Source organism: Mirounga leonina, unplaced genomic scaffold (genome assembly GCF_011800145.1).
Source record: "Mirounga leonina isolate KUSES-001 unplaced genomic scaffold, KU_Mleo_1.0 Mir_165, whole genome shotgun sequence".
NCBI lineage: Eukaryota > Metazoa > Chordata > Mammalia > Carnivora > Phocidae > Mirounga > Mirounga leonina.
The window spans coordinates 18,195,159-18,221,436 of record NW_023270415.1 but is presented as its reverse complement, the minus strand read 5'-3'; the positions used below and the strand labels follow the sequence as shown (position 1 = coordinate 18,221,436).

Sequence of the window (26,278 nt, the reverse complement as noted above, 5' to 3'; positions counted from 1 at the left end):
AGAAAGAAAGAAAGAAAGAAAGAAAGAAAGAAAGAAAGAAAGAAAGAAAGAAAGAAAGAAAGAGCGAGCACAGGGAAGAGGGATGAATACTTCACATATTTTATCTCATTTCATCCCATAAAAATCATAGGAATAAGTACTGTATCATTCCCAATTTGCAAATCAAGGAGGGCCTTAGAAGGCACATTAAAGAATTTGGATTTCAAGGTAGCCAGAAATTCTCCATAGGAATGCAGAGGTGTTGGGTGTTAGGGAGCTGCTGGTAAGCAGAAGAATATAGATTTCCAAACAACACAAAACACCGTAAATATAATGATAAAGACTGGGAAAAGTTATTTGCCATGCAGGTAACTGTTAATTGACAAAAGATTAGTATGCAGAATATATAAAGAAATCCCATAAATCAATTTTAAAAATTACAAATACTCCAATAAACAATTGGGTGAAGGCTAGGACTTACAGAAGTGAAAACCCAAATGATTAAAAAACATATGAAAAAAAATTAAGGAAAATATATGTAAAGTTATCTTTTCAACCTCATGGCAAATGCAAATTAAAATAACAATAAATACCGTTCTGCATTTATCAGATTGGCAAAAATGTTTAAATTCTGAAACAAGTTTTGACAGGGATGTGGTACTACCACTTAGAAAACAATTTGACTATACTAAGTATGAAGATGCATTCCTCCTTCAATCCTTCAATCCAGCAATTCAGCTTCTCAGGAATGGTGTTCTGTGAGACCAAATGTGAATTATTCAAGTATTCAGGTATTATGTAAACCAGTTGTTAAATAGTTAGCATCTTGAAATCAGCCATGATGGGGATATTTACACAATAGAAATCTGCAAACACTATAAATCAGGATTGGGTGTTTTGCTTTGTTTTTAGATCCTATTTAGCAGAATACCACCATACACAGAGAAACTCTCATGCATATGCACAAAACACTGTGGAAGAAACATTCAGAATCTATGCCATGTTTAAGTTTATGGGGTATTAATTTCAGGACATCATTTGCATTAGATCATCACTAAGGTATGAATAACAACATAATTTAACCTTAGTTTGAATTTTTCAATTACTTCCACATTCTCAACTCTCTATGTAATCGTTCTTAAATAATTTCTTTAAACACTAAGAAAAGTGTATTATTTCACAAAACAAGAAGCCTGAACTGGCGTGGCTCCCTGGCTGGTTAATTTGGTGACTATTCGATGTCTTTAAGTTGCTTGATTTCGTCTCCTTTCTACTTTGCCATTTCCAGCAAGCTCCCCTCATTTAACAAGATGGCTGCAGCAATGCCAAGAATTCTTTCACAGATAATATCTAGGGGAAGAAGAGCTATTTCTTCCCATTTGTGTCTTTTCATCAAAGAAGAAAACTTTCCCTGAAGTCTCCTAGCAGACTTCCCCTCAGGTCCCATTGGTCAGCTTGAATAATTTCAATAACATTCCATTACATTTAGAATTTGTCAAAGGATTTAAGTAGTTGTTTGCAAGGCTTACTCTTAATATAAAAGTTAAATTTTTTCAACAGAAAAGGAAAACCCTAGTGTCTCACACTGACAATTAAAGCCACTCATTATTTTAGATCCGGGCAGAAATCATAAGTAATTTAGGTAATTTTCACCAAAATTATCTCAGTAAAGTTCATGCACTTCAAGTGTTTAAGAATCAACTTTCATTCAGATCAGTGCCCTATTTTCTGACAATTTAATGTATTTTTCACAGATTTGGAACTTTAACCTTGACGAGAGGTATAAATGCTATGATTATCTTAATGTCAATATTATGTTTAAAAATAATCTTGCCTGAGGTAAAAGGATCTTATATATAAAAGTCATGCGTTTATGACTAGGGTCATTTACATTTCTCTTGCATTAACTCTATTTTGACATGCTTACTATTGAGCAAGGGAGAGCACAAGCATGTGGTTATTATAGCCAACTTCCTTCCAGTTCCAACCTCATTTTCTGCTGCAAACATCCAGGGGAACTAGGAGGTTCTCCAAATCATTCACTAATATGAAAAAGGACTGAAGGGCAAATGTATTAATTTACTAATGAGATTTACATGTGTAAAGTACAGACTATAGATTCTGACAGCTTAAGAGAAAATAATATCCTATATGCCCTGAATCCACACATATGTCTATCTATAAAATGTAAACTTTCTAAGGTAATCCTGGTTATATTGTCAAATCAGTGGCTCTTTTTTAAAAAGTTACTTTTGATAAACTGCTATATCAGATTTAAACCATAAATCTTTTCCCTTGAAGTGGTTTTAATTGTATCTGCAAACTGGCAACATTAACTCAGTTCAGCACCTTGGAGACCAGCAACCCCCAGGGATGTGCTCATTGCTGGAGAATACCAAACACTTTTCATAAGGCAAGTCAAAGGTAAAGAAAGGAGTGATGATGAGCTGAAGGGACAAATTTTAGAAATGGTCTATTTTTGCAGTTGGAGGCAAAAATGTACTATTTTAATAATTATTTTTTAAGCTTAATTATAAAACTGCATACCCACAGTAAAAATCCAGAGTAGAGAATGGTATACAATAAAAAATTAAAATACCACTTTCCCCACAAACCCCAAGTTTCACTCCCTAGAGGCATGCATTGTAAACAGTTGCAAAATTTTATATACCATATTTTGTTTATTCATTCACTCATCATTCACTCATCATTCACTCATTTGCTCCTCTCAACGGATATTTGGTTATTTCTACCTTTTGGCTATCATGAGCAATGCTGCTATGAACATTGGCGTACATTATTTGAGTCTCTGCTTTCAGTTCTTTTGGGTATATACCCTGAAGTGGAATTGCTGGATCACAGGGTAATTCTATGTTTAATTTTTTGAGGAACCGCCAGATTGTTTTCCCCCGTGGCTGCACTATTTTACATTCTCACCAGCAATGCACCAGCAATGATATAAGGGTTCCAATTTCTCCGTATCCTTACCAATATTTGTTATTTTGTTGTTGTTGTTGTTTTGATAACAGCCACCCTAATGGGTGTGAACTGTATCTCACTGCAGCTTTGATTTGCATTTCCCTAACAGCTAGTTATATTGGCATCTTTTTCATGTGGTTATTGGCCACTTGTATATCTTCTTTGGAGAAATGTCTATTCATGTCCTTTGTCCATTTTTGCACTGAGTTGTTTGGTTTTTTTCATTGTTGAGTTTAGGAGTTCTCCATATATTCTGGGTATTTACCCCTTATCAGATATGTGCTTTGCAAACATTTTCTCTCCCATTCTATGGATTATCTTTTCACTCTCTTGACACTGTCTTTTAATGCACAAAAGTTTTATTTTGGTGAAGTCCAATTTATCTATTTTACTTTTTGTTGTTTGTGTTTTTGGTGTCAAATCCAAGAAATTATCCCCAAATCCAAACTGATGAAACTATTCCCCTGTTTTCTTCTAAGAGTGTTATAGTTTTAGCTCTTATATTTAAGTCTTTGATCTATTTTGAGTTAATTTAAGAACTTCATTCTTTTGTATATAGATACTGTTTTCTCAGTATCATTTGTTGAAAAGATTGTCTTTTCCCCATTGAATAGTCTTAGCATCCTTGTCAAAAATCAATTGACCATTTATGCAAGTGGATATTTTTTAGGTATAAAGGGAATATATTCACATTATTTTTTGTGCATGGAGTCCAAAGTGGGACTTGAACTCACGACCCTGAGATCAAGACCTAAGCTGAGATCAAGAGTTAGAAGCTTAACTAACTATGCCACCCAGGTGCCCCAAGTTATTCACATTAATCAAGGTCATCTGGCAACCCTGAGTCTCTACATTGAAGGTGATAGACTTGAAAGGGAGAGGGGAATTCTAAATTCCAAAATCCCTTTACTATTAAGAACAAAGTTTAAAGGAGTAAACATTAAATTTTGGCTAGGAAAAGGAGTCTCAAGAAATGACTTAAATGAAGTTTCCATTAGAGAGGAAGGAGAAATACAAAGGCTGCAATAGAAAAAGAGAGGTAAGAAAATGAAAGGTCAAAAGTCAGGTCTAAGTTCTTTACTCCACCCTCAGCGCTGGAGCTAGTGAAGTAGAAAAACATATGTTAGTTTGGAGGTGAGGTCTGAGGTAGAAATGTAAATTTGGGCAATATCAGTACATGCTTTTATCAAAAGTGGGAATGGATACTAGGCAGCCAAAAATAGAGACTGGAATATGTTTATATGTTGCTGGAGTGGTCCATTGGTAAGGGAGAGATAGATGAGGCAGAAGAGAGAAGACACTTGAAGGAGCGTCCTTGAGCAGGAGAGAACCAAGAACCTTTAACAGGAGGGACACTTTGGGCAACAACAAGACAGAAGGAGAAAGTAGGCACTAATGTACAGAGGGGTGTGAACTGGATGGTGATTTCCCAGCTGGTGGCTTCTCTTTGTTCAATGGAGAAGAAAGAATGTTCCAGTTATCAATTTACTGTCTTTAATCTCCAGATCTAACCCATATTACCTGCTCTGTGATAATGGACCTGGACCATATAAACATTTCTCTTTTGCCAAATATAATGTTAAGGTTTGTCAGCAAACGGTACTGAAGGGAGATTGCAGGAGGAGCTTCTCTTCCTGTTTCTGGTTTGCTCCTTTGAGCGGGTTCCTACGGTGCCCTGTGGCCAGCACCACATAGCACCTTCCTGCGGGTAGCTTCCCCTAGCGATCCAGAGGGCACCTTACTTCTCTACCATTCACTTAGCCCAAAGTCTGGGGTGGCCTCCACCAAATCTGTTCCTTGCTAGGTTCTGTCTCAGCTCAGAGGGGGTGACAGCTTCAATATGTTATTTCCATATGCTTTAAAATTTTCTTTTTCTCTTAATAGATAATCCCTTATTACAGTTAATTCTTTTTTTTTTTAAGTTTCTAGTTATTTATTCATTTAAGTAACCTCTACACCCAACATGGGCTCAAACTCATGACCAGGAGATCAAGAGTCGCACACTCTTCTGACTGAGCCTGCCAGGTGCCCCTACAGTTAATTCTTTATATTAAATTTTCCTGTTTAAAATACTTTGTGGTTTCTCTTTGTGGTCTCTTAAAGGGTCCTGACTTACCTAATAAGTTATAAGCTAAGAATGTGGGAAGGGGAAAGAGGAGGTTTGGGGAGAAATGGGCTGAAATAGTCTGGAAAAGGGAGTAAGTAAATTTGCCAAACAAAAGTAGGATTTCCATTACACTGTTTAGATGTATGGTAATTCATTTTACCAGTCTCTGGATATTTTGGTTGTTTAAAACACACACACACACACACTGTGGATGTGGATGGATATTCTTCTAATCTGTCTACCTATGCTTTTGGAGACATCTTTTCTTTCCTTTCTTTTCCCTTCCTTTTCTTTCTTTCTATCTATTTATTTTTGACTGCTGTGACGGCTGACTGCTTGAAAAGACCACCAAAATAACCTGTTGGTAGAACAAAGACAAGGGCACTTTGGGCACTTGGGTGGCTCAGTTGGTTAAGCGTCTGCCTTCGGCTCAGACCATGATCCCAGGGTCCTGGGATCGAGCCCCGTGTCAGGCTCCCTGCGAGCCTGCTTCTCCCTCTCCCACTTCCCCTCTTGTGTTCTCTCTCTCACTGTCTCTCTCTGTCAAATAAATAAATAAAATCTTTAAAAATAAATAAATAAAATAAAATAAAGAATGGGAAAAAAAACAAGTTATAGACTGGGAGAAAATACTTGCAAATGATATCAGATAGCAAATAAGCATTTTAAAAGATGCTCAATATTCTTCAGGGAAAGGAAAATTAAAAGCACAGTGAAATATCACTACACACCTATTTGAGTGCCTAAAGCAAAAGACTGACCATACCAAGTGTTGACAAGAATATGAAACAACCAGAACTCTCAAGCACTGCTGATGGGAATAAAAAATGGTAATAACCACTCTGGAAAACAGTTTGGCCGTTTCTTACAACGTTAAACACACACCTACCACACAATGCAGCCATTCTACTCCTAAGTATTTACCAAGAGAAATAAAAGCACATGTCCATACAAAGACTTACATGAATATTCATAGCAGCTTTATTTGTTATAGCCAAACACTGAAACCTCCAAATGTCCATCAATGGGTCTATAGATAAACAAATAGTGGTATAGCCAAATATGGGAAAACTGTTCAACACTAAAAAGGAATTAACTGTTATTACATACAACTGCATGGATGAATTTAAAAATGATTATGCTGAATGAAAGAAGCCAACAAAAAAGTACAAACTGGAGCGCCTAGGTGGCTTGAGTCGGTTAAGCAACTGACTCTTGGTTTCAGCTCAGATCATGATCTTGGGGTCGTGGGATTGAGCACCCCTCCCCTCCCGCTCCATGCTCTGCAGGGAGTCTGCTTGAAATTCTCTCTCCTTCTCCATCTGCCCCTTCCCCCCACTCGAGTGCAAGCTTGCTCTCTCAAATAAATTAACTTAAAAAATTCTCTCTGCCCCTCCCCCTCCTCTAAAAAAAAAGAGTATATACTGTATGATTGCATTTAAGCAAATTATAGAAAAATGCAAACTAATCTATAGTAACAGAAAGTAAGTCAGTGGTTGCTTGGGGAAGGGGTTTGAAGGTGGGGTTTGGGGGCCATGAAGGAGACATTACAAAGGAGCATGAGAAAATGTTTGGGAGTGATGAATATATTCATTATCTTTAATGGGATGTTTCACACGTATCCACATGTCAAAACTTACAAATTTTTCGTTTTAAATATGTTCAATTCTTTGTATGTCAATAAAGTTGTGTTAAAGAAAAGCTATTTTTGCTTTTGTGGCAACTTTTGAGGCAGAAGTTGAACTGAAAATTTGAACCCATCCTTCCTCAGAATTCCTGCACCCTCCGTCATGCGCCTATTATGTTACCTTCCTTTTCAGAGTAATTAAAAGAGAGCTCTTGAGGCTTACAGCAATACCCCCAAACCTTAAAGTTAAGATTACCTGCCGAGGCAAACACTGTTGACAGTCTTCTTAACAGCCATTCCCCTTTCTCTTTCTTTTCTGCCACAACCTACCTTCTCACATTACAAACTGATAATCTCTGGACATGTACCCTAACCATGGTTAATGGTACCTGAAGGCCATTCTGGGTAAGATTTTCCACCCAGATTAAAAGAAAAGAAAAAAAAAATGTACCTTCTTCCTGCCTTTGGATGTTGTTACAAGAAAATGTGATGTTTATCGCTGTGGGAGCCTTTTGGCAACCATGAGGGGAAAATCAAGAGTCTCAGAAGACTACAAACTCTGACAATGTTGCACTGCTGAATTAACCAACCCTGGAGCCAGCTACCTCTGGACTTCCTGCAATGTGGAATAATACACTACTCATTTTTTAAAAGCCATTTAGTTGCATTTCTTGTTACTTGCAGTTGAGAACATTACATCTATTTAACGGATGACATTATTAAGCAATTAAAATAACTGACAAAATGATAATCTGAAAATGGGTGTCTCTGGAGTTTTAGGAACACCTAAATTTTAGTCATGGAATTGAACTGTATCCAGTCTGAAGAAAGAACATATTAAGTCATTAAGACAGTGGCCCCTTCCATATTCTATCCTCCCAGGTCAGGTATCTCTTGGAAGCGATGCTAATAAACACCATGCCACGTGAGCACTGACAGGAAAACTTTTAGCAACTTAGGAGCTATCCTGTAAGGAACTGTTGCAGAAGTGTCCCTGCTGGTCTCCAGCTCCTTCTCATATGGCTGTAGGCACTGAGAAGCTGCCTAAAATGTTGCCCTAACATCTACAGGTTCAGCATCCAAACTCACCCTCCTCTATAACTTTTAGTAATGGTGGCTCCTACACCTGCCCATCCAGCTGTAGGCAAAGGCTTGCTTGGTGGAGGTGGCTGTCCAGGCTGCAAAATTAGGTTGTAGAAGTAATATCCAGCCAGGAGTCTGCGATGCAGGCTGAGGCCCAAAGCCACTACTTGACAGAACTGCCCAGGTGGGGCCCCAAACAAAGAATTTTAAACCCCTATAAAACATTCAGCAAAAACTTTATATAGAGAGAAATTCTTTGGTAAAGTGACTATAAGCACAATTTGTTTCGCAAGGTTTAGATTTTTATACCGTGTTTCTTTGAGGCAAATATATTTTGTACTGGATTTTGTATGAATTTCTTAGACTTTCAGTGTTTAAAGGAAAGATGATGTGTCTTTTACTGATTCAGTTGTTTAATTACATGCTTTTATGTGTATTCTTTCTGGCAACAAGATCATCAACCTGCCCCCTGCAGCACTAAGCCTAGTGCTTTGCAGCAAGGACTCAATATAAAATGACTGAGAGAAACAACGGGCGGCGGGGAACCCCACAAAACACAAAAATCAATAGCAAATTAGAACATGTTCATAAACAAGGCACGTGACTGCTTTACGAATGCTGTTTATAAATGCTCTATTATTATCTATAAAAACAGCAGCAGTAGCTGTTGTTAGAAGAGAAATATATAGCAGCTTCCTTTTTTTCTGGTAACTGGTTCTTCTGTTGTGTGTGAAGGGGTCGATTCCAGATACCCTTACTCTAAATCGGGATGTCCAATACCACCAGTTTTTTACGCACTGAACTACGTGAGAGAGTAGAAGACTAAGCAAATAGAGTGTACTAGGAACGGGAGACCCTTCGTTTTTGGAGCATTTTCCGCTCTCTTCGGTCCATTACAAACTAGATTAAACATTTGCACACTCAGTGAATGGCTCTAGGTGAAGTCCTCGTGAGCCTTGAACGCCTCTACGGAGTTCCAAACGGCCCCCGCCAATAGGAACTTACGTTGCGCCACTCCGCCGCAGGCCGAGATGCCAGACCTCCCGGCGGCGCCGCAAGTTGGCCGAGAGGCTGGGACCGCAACCCCGACCACCCGCTCCAGCTCTCAGCCGGCTCTCCGCCGCCGGGCGAACGCCCCAACCCCGGGCAGGGGCGGGGCCAAGACCCGGAAGGGGCGGGGCCCGGAGCGCCAAACGCCCAGCGGAAGAAGCTGTGCTTTCTTTTCCGCGCGGCCAGCGAGGGATGCGGGTGCGTGGAGCGCCGTCGGCCAGGCGGGCCGGGCGGCGGGGTGTGCGGGCCAGTCGCTGGGCTCTTCGAGGTGGGAGTCCTCGCGGTCTTACTTAGTTCCCCCTGTTCCTGCCGGGAACCTGATTCCGTTCCGGAACCCGTGCCCGCCTCGGGCCTTCTGCCCTTGGGTGCCCGCGCCCTGGGCCTCCGACCCTTGTCCGAGCGCAGCCGAGTGGTCTGCACGGCCGCGAGGTCTGCCCGGGAGGCAACCGTCCCCTTCCTCTGCCCCCCACCCCCCCGCCCCAGTTGACGGGGCCGGAGCTTACTTCCGGGTCGTTGGCTCAGTCGCATTTTTTTTGAGTAACCAGCCGCGACTCTTAACCTGACCCTTCTCTTTAAGTAGACCCTGGCTTCAACTCTTCTAAGCTCAAAAATAATAAAGGGCCTTCTCAGATTCAGGTGGTTCCGAGGCGGTTGGAGGGTACGGCGGGTGGGTTTGGTGCTCCCCCCCGCCCTTTTCCGAAGCCGTTTTATATCCCCAGCAAAGCCTTGAGTGCGGCCAGAAGGTTTTAAGGTCCCCTAAATGGGCTGCGTATTTACCCCTAGTAAGGGAGCATTTTGTAAAATGGGGAAGGGATTATCTCTAGGATGTTAAGACAACCTTTACTTAACTGTACTTTGTGATTGGCTTTTAAACTTGTTAACAGCAGTTTAGTAGCAGTTCTGGTAGGGATTTAGTAGAGTTAATTTGTCGCATTTGTGAGTCTTCCTTTGTAAATATGCTCTGAGTGGTAATGAAGTTGGAGAACAATAGGTACTGTATAGATTCCCGCCCCTCCCCTACCCCCAGGCCATAAATGCCTGCTTTAACCTTAGATGTTTGCGTTCATATAGAGATGTGTATTTCTGAACATAATGCGGAAGAAACTGGTCAACAGCTGGGAGACTGGAAAAAACCACTCCCTATTCAAAAACAAGTTATTAATGAATACTTGGTATAATCCTGTGATTTTTTTTGTTCCCTTCCCCAAATATGTTGCTGACAACAAGGCAACTGTAATGGCTGAAAGTAGGTTTTGGTTTTTTTGTTTTTTTGGGGTTTTATTTATTTGACACAGAGAGACACAGCGAGAGAGGGAACACAGCAGGGGGGAGTGGGAGAGGGAGAAGCAGGCATCCCTCCGAGCAGAGAGCCCAGTGCGGGGCTGGATCCCAGGACCCGTGGATCGTGACCTGAGCCGAAGGCAGTCGCTTAACCAACTGAGCCACCCAGGCGCCCCTGAAAATAGTGTATATTTGGTATTAGTCATTATTTTGAGGCCTGAGGGGCTTGAATCCTCTTTTTATTGGTAAATACTGGGATTTTTTTTTTTTTTAATTTTACAAACTAAATGTTTGGTAAAAATAATGTAGGTAATTCCTGAAGCATAATAAATACAGAGCCCACCAAACCATTTAAGAACGGTGATTTTATCAATACAGTGGCATCTTACTTCTTCCGTGTCCCATTCTCCTGCCTTCCATCCTGAGGTGCCTATCATCTGGGCTTTTGTATCCATGTCTCTTAGCTTTTTGAGCTAAGTGGGATGGATAGCAGTTTTATTCCAAATAATGTACCCCTAAACATGCTCGTAGGCTTTACAGAAATGGGATTATGCATGTAGTTTTCAGTAGTTCCCATCAATCTCCTTACTGAAATTTTCCAGTTGGAATTATTCATAACTAATAGTTTGTGTTCCTGATATTGATTATGTGAAATTATTTCCAGACTTGAAAATGATAAATTGTTTCGCAAGGTCCAACATTTGATGTGTCTTCATAAATCATTTCCAGTAGCTGTCTGATTCAGTGATTTATCCTCCTGGGGTGCTGCGGGATATGATCTGTGGCCCTGGCTATTCCCTTTGCACTACCTAAGTGTGCTTTCAGGCAACCTGGGACTTAATAATTCCACAAGACTGTCCAATAATGATGCCAACATAATGTATCTGCTCTAAAACTATATTAGATTTGCCATTGTGATGCTTTAGTTGGAGGTCTGCACACTTGTTTTTATATACCTAACCTTTAACCTGATTCCTATCTCATCCTTGTCAAGCTTGGAGACAGAAAAGCAATGGCTAGAGTACTCATTAGGACCATCATGTCTTAAAATCGATACTGCCCCAGTAAAGAACATCATATGTATCCACTGTTTTTCCTATTCATGCTAATAAACCCATTTCCAGCTTGGAAAGATCATTTATGGAATTATTAGGGCCTAAACAGTCAAAAGTACTAATATGCTCAAATCATTATAGACATTTTAAGTTTGGGGTTTATCTGCTTTGACTACCAAAAAAAGAACTAAGCAGAAAGTACTTTGTTCATTAGAGATGTGTTAAACAATAGAAAAATTTTTCCAGTATATGGCCTTAATGTTTAGTTTTTATTAAAAAGTTAGTTGGGAGTCAGGAAGGTTGCAAATATTATGTTTATGGTTCCTGATGAGAAGGAAGAAGTCTTACTGGACCATTCCTACATAAAAGATGCCAAACAAACAGATGCAAGTACAAATGAGAATTTTAAATATTTTAATTTCCAGGTGCAATAGAGCCTATGAGGTGAAGATGAATGAAGGTTGTCCTGATGTTTTCCAGAAACTGCTCACAGGATGGCTCTGATAAAACGACTAGGAACACAACTGCATGTAATGAGGTACCAAAAGTTAATGTTGTGCATTTGTGGTACTGTTCATGAAGAGCAGTACCAAAAATGTTTAATACATTTTTGACATAGGATAAAAACTGGCACAATGATGACTTAAATTACTTTTTGCCGTTTACCCAGCTGAGGGTTTCTTTGAAGAAATAATTTTAAGACTGAGATGCCAGTAACCTATATTGTTTATATTAATTACACAAGTATAATGCAATTTTTAATTAAAATGGGTGAAATGTTCTTTTCAGCATATAGGTAGCTGCAGATGAATATTCAAGTGCAAAATTGTCGTGGTTAAAATTCATTGCCTCAAGTAAGTAATTATGATTTGTCAGGTAATCACAGCTATTAATAATTCGAAAGTATCTGAAACTCCAGAGGGCTAGGGCCATTTCCTGTTAAATTGCCTGTGTGTGTCAGGACTATGATTTCTTTTTGATTTTTGACTAGGGAGTGGTTTTCACTGTTGGTTTCTAATTTTTTTTTTTTCCCCCTAGAGGCATGCAATTGGAAGGAAAAAAGAATTGGTCAAGAAGACATGAAACAGATGAAGATTAATATTTTATTTAACATTGATCACCTCACAATAAATTATGTAGAAAAATACATGTTTGAGTACTTGTAATTGCTAGGCAAGTAAAGTCTATTATCTTTAAAAAATATCAAATGTTTAAACAGTTCCATTTTCATAATCACTAGTCAGACTTGGTTTTGTTTTGTTTTTTAAGATTTTATATATTTATTTGACAGAGATAGAGCAGGAACACAAGCAGGGGGAGTGGGAGAGGGAGAAGCAGGCTTCCTGCTGAGCAGGGAGCCTGATGTGGGGCTCGATCCCAGGACCCTGGGATCAGTGACCTGAGCTGAAGGCAGATGCTTAACAACTGAGCCACCAGGTGCCCGATCAGACTTGTTTTTAACATACTTTAAGTATAGTATGTTCTTGTCAATAACTAGCTCATTTGTGAACCGATGCCCTTTCTTGCCTTAGGGGATTTCAGCAAACTAGAAAACCATGGAGGTATACCTAAAAAATAAGTATTTGTAATCTCCTAAACACCTTAATGAATTCTCTCTTACAAGTAAAGATTTCACCTGTGACCTACAGTTTGTTTAAAATTTAAGTCTTATTTTATTCTTTTTTACCTTTGAATAAAAAAGTAATCCTGGGGTGCCTAGATGGTGCAGTTAGTTGGGTATCTGACACTTGGTTTCTGCTCAGGTTGTGAGATGAAGCCCATCGTCAGGCTCTGCACTGAGCTTTGAGTATGCTTAGGTTTCTTTCCTCTCCCTTTGCTCCCCCTCCCTCGCTTGCTCTCATGAATAAATCTTAAATGATAATAAAAAATTTTTTAAACAATTGCTCTGGGAAAAACAGTAATTCAGGTCCTAGTACAAATAATGTTACCTGAAGGAAAATAGTGACTGGACAGTTCAGTCTGTCCAGGACTTGAGGATTTACAAGAATTCTAAAACTAGGGGCTGCCTGGGTGGCTCAGTCGGTTAAGTGTCTGCCTTCATTTCAGGTTATGATCCCAGGGTCCTGGGATGGAGCTGCTCTCTGCTCAGTGGGGAGTCTGCTGCTCCCTCTCACCGTTTGTGCTCTCTCTCAAATCTTAAAGAAAAAATTCTAAAACTGAATTCCTAACTGGAGACTTACGTAAATCTTGCTTTTCCCCTGTTGAGTCCCACAGCATATCAATTACCTGCCTTTATCCAAGTTACAATTTCACTATGGCAAGTCAAACAGTACAAAACCTATACAGCAACAAAGAAGCCACAAAGTAAGGTCTTGACTAGAATTACAGAACTGTAATAAGTAAATTGTTTTTAAAAAACTAGCTTTGCTTTCTGAATGCAAGTGTCGGACTAGTGAATATTCACTATTTTTGAATGATATGTCAAAGGTCCATAGAGAGATGGTTAAGCTCCATGAGGTACCAGTTTCCAAAGAATCAGCATGGTAGTATCTGGGTAAAATAGGTGGCAATTTTGTGATGACATTTTCCTTTTAGTAAGATTTATTTATTTTAGATTTTCTCTCAAGCTTTGGAAAATGAAAAGGATTTGGGGATTTTACAAGTTAAGTATATTTTCTCACAGTCTTACTCTCCCCAACCCACCCCCTGCCCCACCTTTCAGAGTAGATCTTTTCCCTCCAAAAACAAACTGGGTTTGCAAATTGGTTTCTTCACCTTTTGGTACCTTTCCTGTAACCAGTTAGGTTTAAAGAGCCAATTCTTGCTCTTTGATTTGATTTAAATTCCTTTTTTTTTTTTTTTCCATTTAACCTGGCTTAGAAAATGGGAAATATACAAGCTTTCCCTTACTCCATAATTAGGGCTTCCAAAATGATATAATGGACATAACACTATATAATAAAGTATGAAAGCTCCTTAAATTTGAGGCTTCTGTTAAAAGAAATTGCTGTTAGCATTTGTCAGGTTCACAGGTGCAAGAAAAATGGTTTAAAATGATTATTTGTAGGTAAATGTTCTCATTTAAAGTGTTGTTGCCATCTTGTGACAAATAGTGGGAACTACACAAAAGTGATATTTTACATTGCTTAGTTTGTAAATCTTTCATCCTGAGACCATATTTCATACATTCAGGATAGCGTTCTAACATACTACTGTACACAGTACTACCTGAAGCATTACTTCAAAATCACATTTAACTTAAATATGAAGAAAATCGTGTCCTCAGATTGGCTATTCATCACTAGCGAAAAGAGTTGTCCCAGGTCCGTATGTGGCAATAAACTGTTGGAGCTGCTGTTGGCACTGAGTCAAATAGATATCCCTTTGCTCTAAATATTCTTCGTTATACAATTCAAATGGAAATACTGCATTTGGAGCAACACAAAATACTGTGGCCCCTAAGTAAAGAGGGAAAAAAGTGTAAATGAGAATTCCTTAAAATGCTAAATGTGTGGGGCGCCTGGGTGGCTCAGTTGGTTAGGCATCTGCCTTCGGCTCAGGTCATGACCCCAGGGTCCTGGGATTGAGCCCCGCATCGGGCTCCCTGCTCCGCTGGAAGCCTGCTTCTCCCTCTCCCACTCCCCCTGCTTGTGTTCCCTCTCTCGTTGTGTCTCTCTGTGTCAATAATACATAATTATACATAATATAATACATAATACATATAATACATATACATATAATACATAATAATACATAATAAATAAAATCTTTAAAAAAAATGCTAAATGTGAAATCACATTTTCAACAAAATAGTAGTTTTTAAAATTAAGTTCTGACTTATTTAATAGGACTTTTTTTTTTTTAAATAAAGATTTTATTTGTCAGCACAAGCAGGGGGAGTGGCAGGCAGAGGGAGAAGCAGGCTCCCTGCTGAGCAAGGAGCCTGATGGGGGACTCAATCCCAGGACCTTGGGATCCAGCTGGGATCATGACCCGAGCTGAAGGTAGACACCTAACCGACTGACTCAGGCATCCCTTAATAGAATATTAATAATCATGTAAAGCTGACCTGTTTTTGAGACTCATGAGACAGTTTTGGTACATGCACAAACTTACCAGCGCCAAGAAGAAATACGTTGATTACATTTTAAAGCTTTGAAACTACAGAAATTTGTTATCTCCTGACGTAATCATTACAGTTTTGAACCCGAATAGTGATGTGAGGAGGTGGAAGTAGTAGGGAGAGAAGGTATTAGAAGGTAGGGAAACACTTTGGTAAAGGTTAAATGCATGATTGAGGATAAAGACATCATTGTATGTGTCATTGTTGATTCAATGAATGAGCACCTACACTGTGACTGGCCAGGTGTACAGTTGCTAGCCAAGCAGACAGTGCCTTTCTTCCTAGATCTGTCTGTCCTCAGTAAATACTTACATAGCCTCAGACTTCTGCCACTGCTCCCTTTATTACTCCCTTTATCTTACCTGAATCTTTGCTGTCCCTTGAGAACACTGCCTTCTTCCCTGTGGCTCTCTCAGGTGAAGCTGCTTTTTCTCAAAACACCTCATACCTTAGTATCACAAGACAGAGACAGTGCCTAACTTGCTGCCCCCTTGCAGCTACCAGACCATTCTCACCCCTGCTTTCCTCTGAATAAAAATCTTTCCTCTAATGCCCAGTGCCCCCTGGGCTTATTACCCTTTCCCTTCCATGGTAAAGTCATCAACCAGTTCTCAGCACATGGCTCACAATCTTCCTCTCTTCCCTAATACCTTGCCGTTCAGTGATTTCCATGTGAATTACTCGTTTAATTCCAGACCTCCCTGTCTTGACCTTTTCCCTTCTACCTCCATTATGCATAGTAAGGTCACAGGAAACTGGTATCACCAAAAACTTAAAAACCATTAGTTCAAATGTCCCCTTTCCCTACACTACCTACTTCCAGCTTCTAGGTCTTTTATCTCCAAGGCTTCTAATCAGCTTCCTTCAATTCACTTTCCTTTTTTAACCTATTTAAGAATCTCTCCCAAGCCAGTCCCCCAACTCCCTTGCCCCCTGCAACACTCTGTCACACTCGCCTACCAAAACCTCAACTCTGCATGAGCCCAACCGTTTGCTTTATGCCTGCACTCGGGCTGCTAGACAGAAAATCACCTAATTGGCATTTCTTGGTTTCACTTTAAATGAATCAGAAACCTCAAATGGATGGGCACTTGAACGCCAGACAACCCTGCTGGGTTTGTCTAGCACAACTGTTCTTCTGTCCCCCACAACGTGACTATTATATTCCATTCTCTCCTCAAACGTTTTGTTTTTAGCTGATGACCTTGTGTAGAGTATATGACCAAATTGACAGACCTGATTCTGTATCCATTTGTCTTCCCTCCTATAATTTCGCTCGGCATCAGGGAAATCCAAATCTGAACTGACTTTTCTATTAGAGGCCAATACCTACACATGTGCTTTAGATCCCATCCTCTCTCACCTTTTAAAGGATTTTACTCCTTTGATCTTCCCCTGATTCTGTAGTATCATTAGTTTACTCTCTGTTGCACATAAGATCTATTTATTCTTAAAAAAAAAAAAAAAAAATCCTCGGGAGCCTGTTAAACGGTTAAGCGTCGCCTTCGACTCAGGTCATGATCCCAGGGTCCTGGGATCAAGTCCAGCATCAGAGTCTGCTTCTCCCTCTCCCTCTACTGCTGCTTCTCTCTCTCCCTCCCTCTCCCTTCCTCCCTCCCTCTCTCTCTATCAAATAAATAAAATCTTCTTAAAAAAATCCTTTCTTGGACCACACATCCTTCTCTGGCTAATACCCTATTTTTCTTCCCCATCTTTATAGTCAAACATCTCAAAGTTGTCTATGTGCTATTTCCATATCCTCACTTCTTATCCCACCCAAATCCCACTCCACTGAAGTAGCTCTGATCACTGACACCTATATCCCCTAGGTTGCCAAATCTAATCTTTTATAACTACACGTGATTTTCTTTCTACATTTTAGCTGCTACTTCTCAGTAGCAGCTCTCCTTTGTTAGTTCCTCCTCCTCAACCCCATTTCTAAATATTGGAATTCTTCAAGGGCCATCCTTGGAGTTCTTAGTACAGTCTCTCTCTAGGTGATTTCAGGTGATTTCATCCATTCCATGGCTATGAGTACCATCTCTGTGCTGATGGTTCCCAAATTAAATTTCTAAATTAGAACTCTCATCTAAACGATTCTTGTATCTGTCTATTGGTATCTCTGTAGGATGCCTCAAACTTATATCTATCATTTGGTTTTTCTCCCAACCCTTTTTCTCTTTTTTTGCTAGTCTTGGCAAATGACACCATGATCCACTCAGTTGCTCAAGGCAGAAGCTTGGGAGTTCTTCCCTCTGCCCCAGCTTCTAAATCTAGTTCATGAGCCAACCTATTGGTTTTTGTATCCAAGAAAAATGTCCCTGAGTAGGGATCAATTTCCAGCTGTTATTTTTTTCCCCTTTTTTTCCAATTTCTTATTATGTTTAAAGTAACATTTAAGGAGGTTTAACATTGTTTTTTGCTTAAGACTTAAAAATCTTTTTGGGGCGCCTGGGTGGCTCAGTCGTTAAGTGTTTGCCTTTGGCTCAGGTCATGATCCCAGGGTCCTGGGATCGAGCCCCACATCAGGCTCCCTGCTTGGCGGGAAGCCTGCTTCTCCCTCTCCCACTCCCCTGCTTGTGTTCCCTCTCTCACTGTGTCTCTCTCTGTCAAATAAATAAATAAAATATATTTTTTAAAAACATTCATTTTTTAATTTTTTTTTAAAGATTTTATTTATTCATCTGAGACACAGAGATAGAGAGAATGAACAGGGGAAGAGCAGAGGGAGAGGGAGAAGCAGGCTCCCCGCTGAGCCAGGAGCCCAATGTGGGGCTCAATCCCAGGACCCTGGGATCATGACCTGAGCTGAAGGCAGAGGCTTAACCATCTGAGCCACCCAGGTGCCCCGAAAGCATTCTTGATAAAAAACTAACACACATTTTTTTAATGTACTATAACGAAAAATTGCTGCCTATTTTACTATGGTATGCCATCGAAATTGTTAAGACACAACAAGAGCGGTACCTGGGTGTCTCAGTCGGTTAAGCGTCTGCCTTCAGCTCAGGTCATGATCCCAGGGTCCTGGGATCAAGTCCTGAATGGAGCCCTGCAGAGGGTTCCGTGCTCAGTGGAGAGTCTGCTTCTCCCTCTCCCTCTGCTCCTCCCCTCCTCCTCTCTCTCTCAAATAAATAAAATCTTAAAAAAAAAAAGACAACTAGATATCAATAAGAAGACAAAAATGTGTGTCTTTGAACTTAAAAACTATGGTATTATAATATTAAGGACTCCTGTGGTAGAATATGGCAATTTTCACTTGGTAATCATTTTGTCAAGACTTTCTTGAAGCATTTAAGAAAGCATTTGCTGAGGAAAATAAAACTCTGTGAAGATTTTTTTCCTTTAGTTACTTTTCGTTTTCATAATGAATTTGATTTTTTTTAGTTTACTTTTTTAAATTTATTTTTATTTTATTATGTTAATCACCATACATTACATCATTAGTTTTTGATGTAGTATTCCATGATTCATTGTTTGCGTGTAACACCCAGTGCTCCATGCAATATGTGCCCTCTTTAATACCCATCACCAGGCTAACCCATCCCCCGCCCCCCTCCCCTCTAGAACTCTCAGTTTGTTTCTCAGAGTCCATAGTCTCTCATGGTTCATCTCCCCCTCCTATTTCCCCCCCTTCATATTGATTTTTAAGTCTTTTTTTTTTTAAAGAATTTATTTATTTATTTGAGAGAGAGAGACAAAGAGCAAGAGAGAGCAAGCAAGCACAAGCCAAGGGTGGGGGCAGGTAGAGGGAGAGGAAGAAGCAGAGAGCCCGATGTGGGGCTTGATCCCAGGACCCTGAGATCGTGACCTGAGCCAAAGGCAGACGCTTAACGAGTGAGCCACCCAGGCGCCCCAGAAAGAATGCTTTTAAGTACAGAATAAGAAGAACGTAAAAGATAGGGACACATGGCTGGCTCAGTCAGTAGAACATGGACTCTTGACCTCAGGGTTGTAAGTTTTGGGGTCCTCAAAAAATAAAATCCTAAATAAATAAATAAAATATTTATTTTAAATATTTAAAAAATAAAAAAAAATAAAACCTAAAAAAATAAAATCTTAAAAAAGAAGAATATAAATGATAAAGCAAATTAAAAATAAAAATATTTTTGTATCATTCCTCTTATTTAGTATTGGTTGGGAACCAATGTTTATCTCTTTTAGTACATAAAATTAATTCAGGATGGTAATTAACTTTTTCTGGGGATCATGAACCTATAAGACATACTTAATAAAACTTACCATTCATTTCTGAGCATAAAGGTGTAAAGCACATACATACAAAAATTTTTACAGAATTTAGAGATTCATGAGCCCCTAGAACTCCCTCCGTATTCATGAATCCCAGGTTAAGAATGCTTGATTTAGATAATTATAGAACAAAGTTCTAATGTTCTAATGAATCTTTGCAAAAAGTTATTACCATATAAATTGAATTTAAGACAAATTTAAGCACTGAACATATACACACAGAAAAGTCAGTGTTAATACATCCTTTAAGTCCCAAGGTTGGGACCAAAGTTTGGTTTCAAGGATGGTAATATTTTATCAAAATTAATGTCTCATCCAATTCAACAAAGACCTTTGTGAGAATAACTCTCTTTACTCTTACTGTAAGAGCCCTTTTATGTTTTTATTAACAAAACCATAATAAACTCATATTCATTTCAAATAATTAAATGCTATAGTCACATGATTGGTATAGCTAGCAATTCAGAAAGGTGGTGATGCCAGATGATCACATTTTCTTTGGCTATGTGCCTAACTCCATTGAGGGGGGCTGCTTGGAAATTAAATGTTGCATGTTATTTTAAAAGGAAGATGAATTTAAAATCACTTCATGTGTTGAATTAAGTACATGTTTTTTCAGAATTCTATAAGTGTTGCAAAAGTTTAAATATCCAAGCAATCATGCACCATAAGGAACTTAACAGATGATACTACCTATAAACAATCAGTAAGTGTTCAAATTCAAACAGGCCTCACCTGATAAAAATTTATTATTCTTTAAAATAATACTTAAGATATATATAACATTTTATTTTAACAGACTAAGAATATTTAAATATAATTATTTATAGTGACCATTGACAAATTTGGGGTGCCTGGGTAACTCAGCCGTTAAGCGTCTGCCTTCGGCTTAGGTCATGATCCCAGGATCCTGGGATCGAGCCCTCCATCGGGCTCCCTGCTCCGTGGGAAGCCTGCTTCTCCCTCTCCCACTCCCCCTGCTTGTGTTCCTGCTCTCGTTCTCTCTCTGTCAAATAAATAAATAAAATCTTAAAAAAAAAAAACAACAAATTAATAGATTACCATATTTCAGTGTGAGAGATGTTTCAAATAATAAGGCTGCAATTAGTGCATCTTCTTTAAGCACTTTATTCCTTAAGTTCAGTCGAGCATGGGATTCAGCTAGGGAAACTCTGAAAAAGAAAACTGATGCTAATCAAAATATGTTGATATTATAAAGATAATATATATTTTGGCAGGAACAAACCAAGACATATGTGTACATAAGCCATACCTTAAAGATCAGCATATTTTTACTTAAAAAAAATTCAGTTTCTTTTCAAAGCATGTTTTTCCTACCAAGTTCAATAGACTATCCCAGAACAAGCAAATATCCTGACTTGTTATCAAAGACTTGGTTTCCACCCTGACTTGTCTTTATTTTCATTATTCTACACCCTCTTCCCCAAGTTCTGTTCAGATAAATACACAGTTGGGAAAATTAACGTAACTAAATATCTCTTATAGATATCTTTGGTGTTTTCTTCCAGTTCTTCATCTATTTAAAGTCCTCATAGAATCTTGAAATTTTAGTTTTGGAAGAGACCTTAAAGTTCAGACTCCCATCAGATAACTGAATTTTCTCTACAATTTCTCAGGCTACTTATTGTCCAGTCTCTTTTGAACTTTTCCTAGGGCTCACTAGGAAGCCAGTCCTTTATCTTTTATTTTTAAACTAACTTTTGATTACCTAAAAAATCTCCCTCAAGCTCTCATTGGGCATATGTGATGTATTTGAATGATCGCTGAACTTGGAAATCAGAAAACCTGGGCTAAGTCTTTAGAATTTACTAGCTGTGTGACTTCATATTTACTTTCTGGGATTTTTTTGAAGCTCAGGTATAAAATGGGGACAATAATAATTCACAGTTATTATGATTTCAAATGAAGCATTTGAAAATTTTGGGCCTCACCCACAAAGATTATATAAATTTAAGCTGAAATTGGTTTCACTGAAATTTCTACCCACTGGTCCCTGGTTCTGTTTTCTGAGATTATAAAACAAGCCTAATACTTCTTAAATATGACAGCTCTTCAAATATTCAAAGAAAAATTTCCTAATTGCCCTACATTTTCTTTTCTCTAACATAAAATATTCCTAGCTCTTTTAATATGTCATAAGACATCATTTTCAGGCCCTTCACCATTCTGGCTACTTTCCTCATGACCAGATTTGGTTAATATTCTTTTTCAGTACCGTACTACAGGTGTGATTTAACCAACAATGTAGAGGTGAGGCAGAACAAGCATTTTTTTTTTTTACTCTAGATACTATATTCTATTAACACAACCTGAATTCACAGTATTATTAAGAGCCATATTAAATTGTTTACCCATATTAAACATAAAAAGAATGAAACCTCAAGTTTTTTTCATATTAAGACATCAACCTTTTCTTATCCATTCATGCTTGGTTAGACCAAGATCATCCTTTGAGTCTATGGAGATCTCTCCAGAGTTATTTTCAAATTTGACTATAATGTTCCTGATGCCCTCACCTAAGCTCCTTCTAAAAATGTTGACCCCAAATGAATATGTATAAAGCTTTTCAGGGCAAGAAAAGAGTACCATTCAGCTCTACTCTAGAAAAGCAAGGATGGTGTTATTAGGTAACTGTCTATAGAAGAAGCAGGAGAAAAATTTAAAGTTTATGACTCTTCTGAGTTCACTTTGTTATTTCCTAAACTCCATCTCCACTTCTAGTGTTTATTTCTACAATGGGAAGAAGTAGAGTTATCACATTAAATTTAACTCTGCTTTATTTTTGGATCAATATAGTCAAATGTAAACTGAGGGGGCGCCTAGGTGGCTCAGTTGTTAAGCATCTGCCTTCTGCTCAGGTTGAGCCCTGCACCGGGCTCCCTGCGTCGGGCTCCCTGCTTGGTGGGAAGCCTGCTTCTCCCTCTCCCCCTGCTTGTGTTCCCTCTCTAACTGTGTCTCTCTCTGCCAGATAAATGAATAAAATCTTAAAAAAAAAACACACACAAAAAAACAAATGTAAACTGAGATACGAATTTAAATATCTTTTTGCTACAGAGAAAAAAAATAAGAAAATAGGATTTTCAAAGCTTTGACTATTTGAGTATTGATTCGAGTATTTTATTTTATTGTTTAAAAAAAATTTTTTTTAAGTAGGTTCCATGTCCGATGTGGGGTTTGAACTCATGACCCCAAGAACAAGAGTTGCATGGTTCACCAACTGAGCCAGCCAGGCACCCCTGATTTGAATATTTTAAATATTCCTTCAGAAAATGGAAAACATAACAAAATTTCGTTCACCATTTTAAAACATCACAGTTGACTTCTGCCTTATCTTATCTTCAGCACTTTTTTTCAGGTCTATGAAGATAAATATACAGCTAGGAAAGTTAACTAAATATATTTATCTTTTGTAGACCTCTATCTGACATTTCCTGCCAGTCCTTCACTTATTTTATATTGCAGTTATAACAAGATATTTATTTATTTAATGGATTATTTTACCCCTGGTCCTACTTCATGATTTGTTTGAAATTACACATTAATTTAGAAGTAATGGTTTATCAATAGGGGACTGTTTAAATTATGGTACAGCCACACTGGAACACAGTAAAACTATAATGCAGCTATTAAAACAGAATAAGGTAATTCCTTATGTTCTGATAGTATTATAATATAATATGTAAACCATGCATGATTCCACTTGGGCAGAAGGAAAAGATCTATCCATATGAATATATATTTATATTTAGATCTTTCTCAACTTACAATGGGTTTACACCCCAATAAACCCACTGTAAACTAAAAATATCATGTCAAAAATGTATTTAATACACCTAATCTACCAAACATAGCTTACCCTAGCCTACCTTAAAAGTGCTGAAAACACATTAGCCTACAGTTGGGCAAAATCATCTAAACAAAGCCAATTTTATAATGAAGTGTTGACTATCTCACATATTTTATTGAATACTGCACTGAAAGTGAAGCACAGAATGGCTGCATGGATATAGAATGGTGCCTGTGTACCAGTTGTTTACCCTTTTAATCTTGTGGCTGACTGGGAGCTGCAGCCCATTGTTCAGTAGGAGAGAGTATCCTACTGCATATTGCTAGCCGGGAAAAAGAAATTCAAAATTCAAAGTATGATTTCTACCGAACATGTACATTTTCACATTATTATGAAGTTGAAAAATCATAAGTCGAACAATCCTAAGTCGGGGACCGTCTATACATATAATATGTTTAAGTAACATATTCATCTAAAAATATATAGCATATTCAAATAAAGTATGTATTTAATATACATCATATATTTAAATTACATATGTTTGTACATGCTAGTATTTGAATGGATAAGTTTTGGAAAAATACACAAAAACTGTTAACAGTGATTATCTCTCTAGAGAGTGGGACAGCAATGGGTAGAGTTAGCTGGACACCTTACTCATTATTTTGGACTTTTACTGTGTCCATCCTTTACTTTTATAATAAAAATTAGTTTTTAAAAATAACTTTTCAAAGAACAATAATAGATGAGTCTATTGAAGTATTTAAAAGTACAGGGAACAATGTACTTAAAAATAATTTTTTCTAGGTTCGACTAAAAAATACCTGGAATATAAAAAAGCCATATTTTAAAAAACAATCATTTGCATTTGAAATCAGTGCACTTTACTTAGACACATTTTATACAGAGGTTCTGATATAAAAATAATTTCATGAAAACAAATATTGGAGGTTCAAATGATATAACAATATAACAAAAGGAATTGTTATATCACCTTAAAATCTTTTGGAGTAAGGTAAATTATAAACCAACCAACTAGCAATCAAAGAAAGAAAGAAACAAGTGAAACATAAATAAATTAATTAAACACATCATTTAAAAGTCAATACTGGCTTTAAAATTTTAGATTGAATACCTACAAGTATTTTAATGCAGATGCTGACAGTTTTGATCCACTTATAGAATCTGTTCTGATTCTTCGACTTGCTAGATAATAGCCATGAATCATTCTTTCTGCCTCCAAACTGAATTCTACATTCAAATTCTTTGCAAAAGCCAGCAGCTAAATTAAAAGTGTGAAAAATTTAAGAAATTCAAACTTAAATTCGAACTTTATTATAAAATCTTTATTACAAAAATCCAAAGTTTGCATATTTTATTTACATCAAAGTTGATTAAATATCTGGGACCATCTCAAAGTCATTGAGCACTTTAAATCATCGTCTTATACTTGTAAATATTGTTAAAGTTTAGCCAGAGTAATCTCTTCCTCCCTCTTAGTGCAGAAATGTTCTGTGCAACATATTTGAATGAGGATCAAGGCTTTGCTTCCAGTGGAGTAAAGGCTCACTTAGACCCTTTCAGTGGGAGAGAGGCTTCCCCCAGCAGTTCATTTCCCTTTGAATAGCTTTAATTCTTTGACTATTTATTTCCTTAAAACTTTCTCTCATGGGCCGTAGAGCTACCTGCCTTCACGTTACTTCTTTTCCTTCCTTTTAAAGAACACAGCTGAACGCTAGCAATGTGGGAGGCACTGTGTTAACCACTATGAAGGTGGGCCTTGGAGATTAAGACTTCCAGGAAAAAACAAGCCTTCAACATAATGATTAGCACTGTCTTCTCTGAGCTTTGTGCTTTTTTTCTTTCTGAGGACTCCCAGTCCCTTAAATCCTTAATTTGTGACATCATTTCCAGACTTTTCACTACCCTGTTTGTTTTCTGCTTTTTCAACTTAGAATCGAAAGGAAAATTTAATCATAATAAGGTTGCTATTAACTATAATATTATATTTTAAATACAACTTTTTATTTTTTATTTTTTTTTAAGATTTATTTATTTATTTGACACAGAGAGAACGAGAGAGAGACAGAGAGCAAGCACAAGCAGGGGGGACGGCAGGCAGGGGAGAAGCAGGCTCCCCATTGAGCAAGGAGCCCGATGTGGGGCTCGATGTGGGGCTCGATGTGGGGCTCAATCCCAGGACCCTGGGATCATGACCTGTGCTGAAGGCAGACACTTAATGGACTGAGCTACCCAGGCGCCCCCCTAAATACAATCTTTTAAAGGATCTGGATATGTCCTGTATTAGGTATGTCCTGTCTTCTTTATTCTCCTTACACTCCACAGTTCCCTCTAGACCTTAAGAACTGGATAATAATATTATTAATAATCTCAGTAGCCCTCTCTAGGTTTTATCCTATGGAGTCACAGTAATGTGCCACCTATCTCCCCCTTCAGGAAAGGATTTGCTCCCAGCTCCTGGGAGTGCTGTCAGCATTGGCCTCTAGGTATCAACCTCTTTAGGGAATGCCTCAAGAAAGCCCATATCAAATGACTGAGGTAGAAGTGGGGCAAGTGTTACCAAAAAAGTCTATTTCTGTCCAAAGCAAAACAATTCTGGGTGGGTCTCTTTAACTCCAGAGCTCATTGTAGGGCTACCTTTGGGCCTGCATCATAGGTTGACTCCTTTCTCTGCTCAATCCTGTTTCCTTCTCCCTTCCACAGGTATTAATAGAAGAGCTAGAAGAGCACTCCTGAATAAACAATGGCACACTAAATTCATCTTGGTCAGCCTCCTGGAGAGCCCAGGCTCTGACACACTACATCCAATCTGTTTTGTGTAATGGACAAATTTATCTTCTGGAGAAATCATTTTCGCTGTTTCACAACTCTAATAAAGTCCAACTGTTCTCTACAGTCTGAGGAATCAACTATAATTTTTTTTGCCTGAGCTTCAAGGCTTATTGTAAATTTGCCA

The 26,278-nt window shown here is 38.3% G+C and overlaps 1 protein-coding gene, 2 long non-coding RNA genes and 1 other non-coding gene across 4 annotated transcripts in view; 3 read left to right on the top strand and 1 right to left on the bottom strand.

The window, feature by feature from the left end:
- The first annotated feature begins 8,985 nt into the window (after positions 1-8,985).
- On the top strand, positions 8,986-12,308 carry LOC118014890. Its single transcript, XR_004680410.1, has 4 exons — positions 8,986-9,093; positions 11,587-11,699; positions 11,951-12,015; positions 12,200-12,308. It is a non-coding gene; the product is annotated as an uncharacterized LOC118014890 (long non-coding RNA).
- Positions 11,788-11,876, top strand: LOC118015483. The gene has a single exon (XR_004680650.1). It is a non-coding gene; the product is annotated as a small nucleolar RNA SNORD87 (small nucleolar RNA).
- Positions 12,309-14,413: 2,105 nt separating the features above from the next.
- MCMDC2 (minichromosome maintenance domain containing 2) overlaps positions 14,414-26,278 on the bottom strand; it is a 32,220-nt gene continuing 20,355 nt past the window's right edge. The window contains exons 12-14 of the mRNA XM_035011274.1: positions 24,441-24,583; positions 20,556-20,665; positions 14,414-14,580 (exon numbers count right to left, since the gene is read on the bottom strand). Coding sequence (XP_034867165.1) covers positions 14,414-14,580; positions 20,556-20,665; positions 24,441-24,583 — 420 coding nt within the window. The remainder of the gene's footprint in view (positions 14,581-20,555; positions 20,666-24,440; positions 24,584-26,278) is intronic.
- On the top strand, positions 25,517-26,212 carry LOC118014891. Its single transcript, XR_004680411.1, has 2 exons — positions 25,517-25,609; positions 26,026-26,212. It is a non-coding gene; the product is annotated as an uncharacterized LOC118014891 (long non-coding RNA).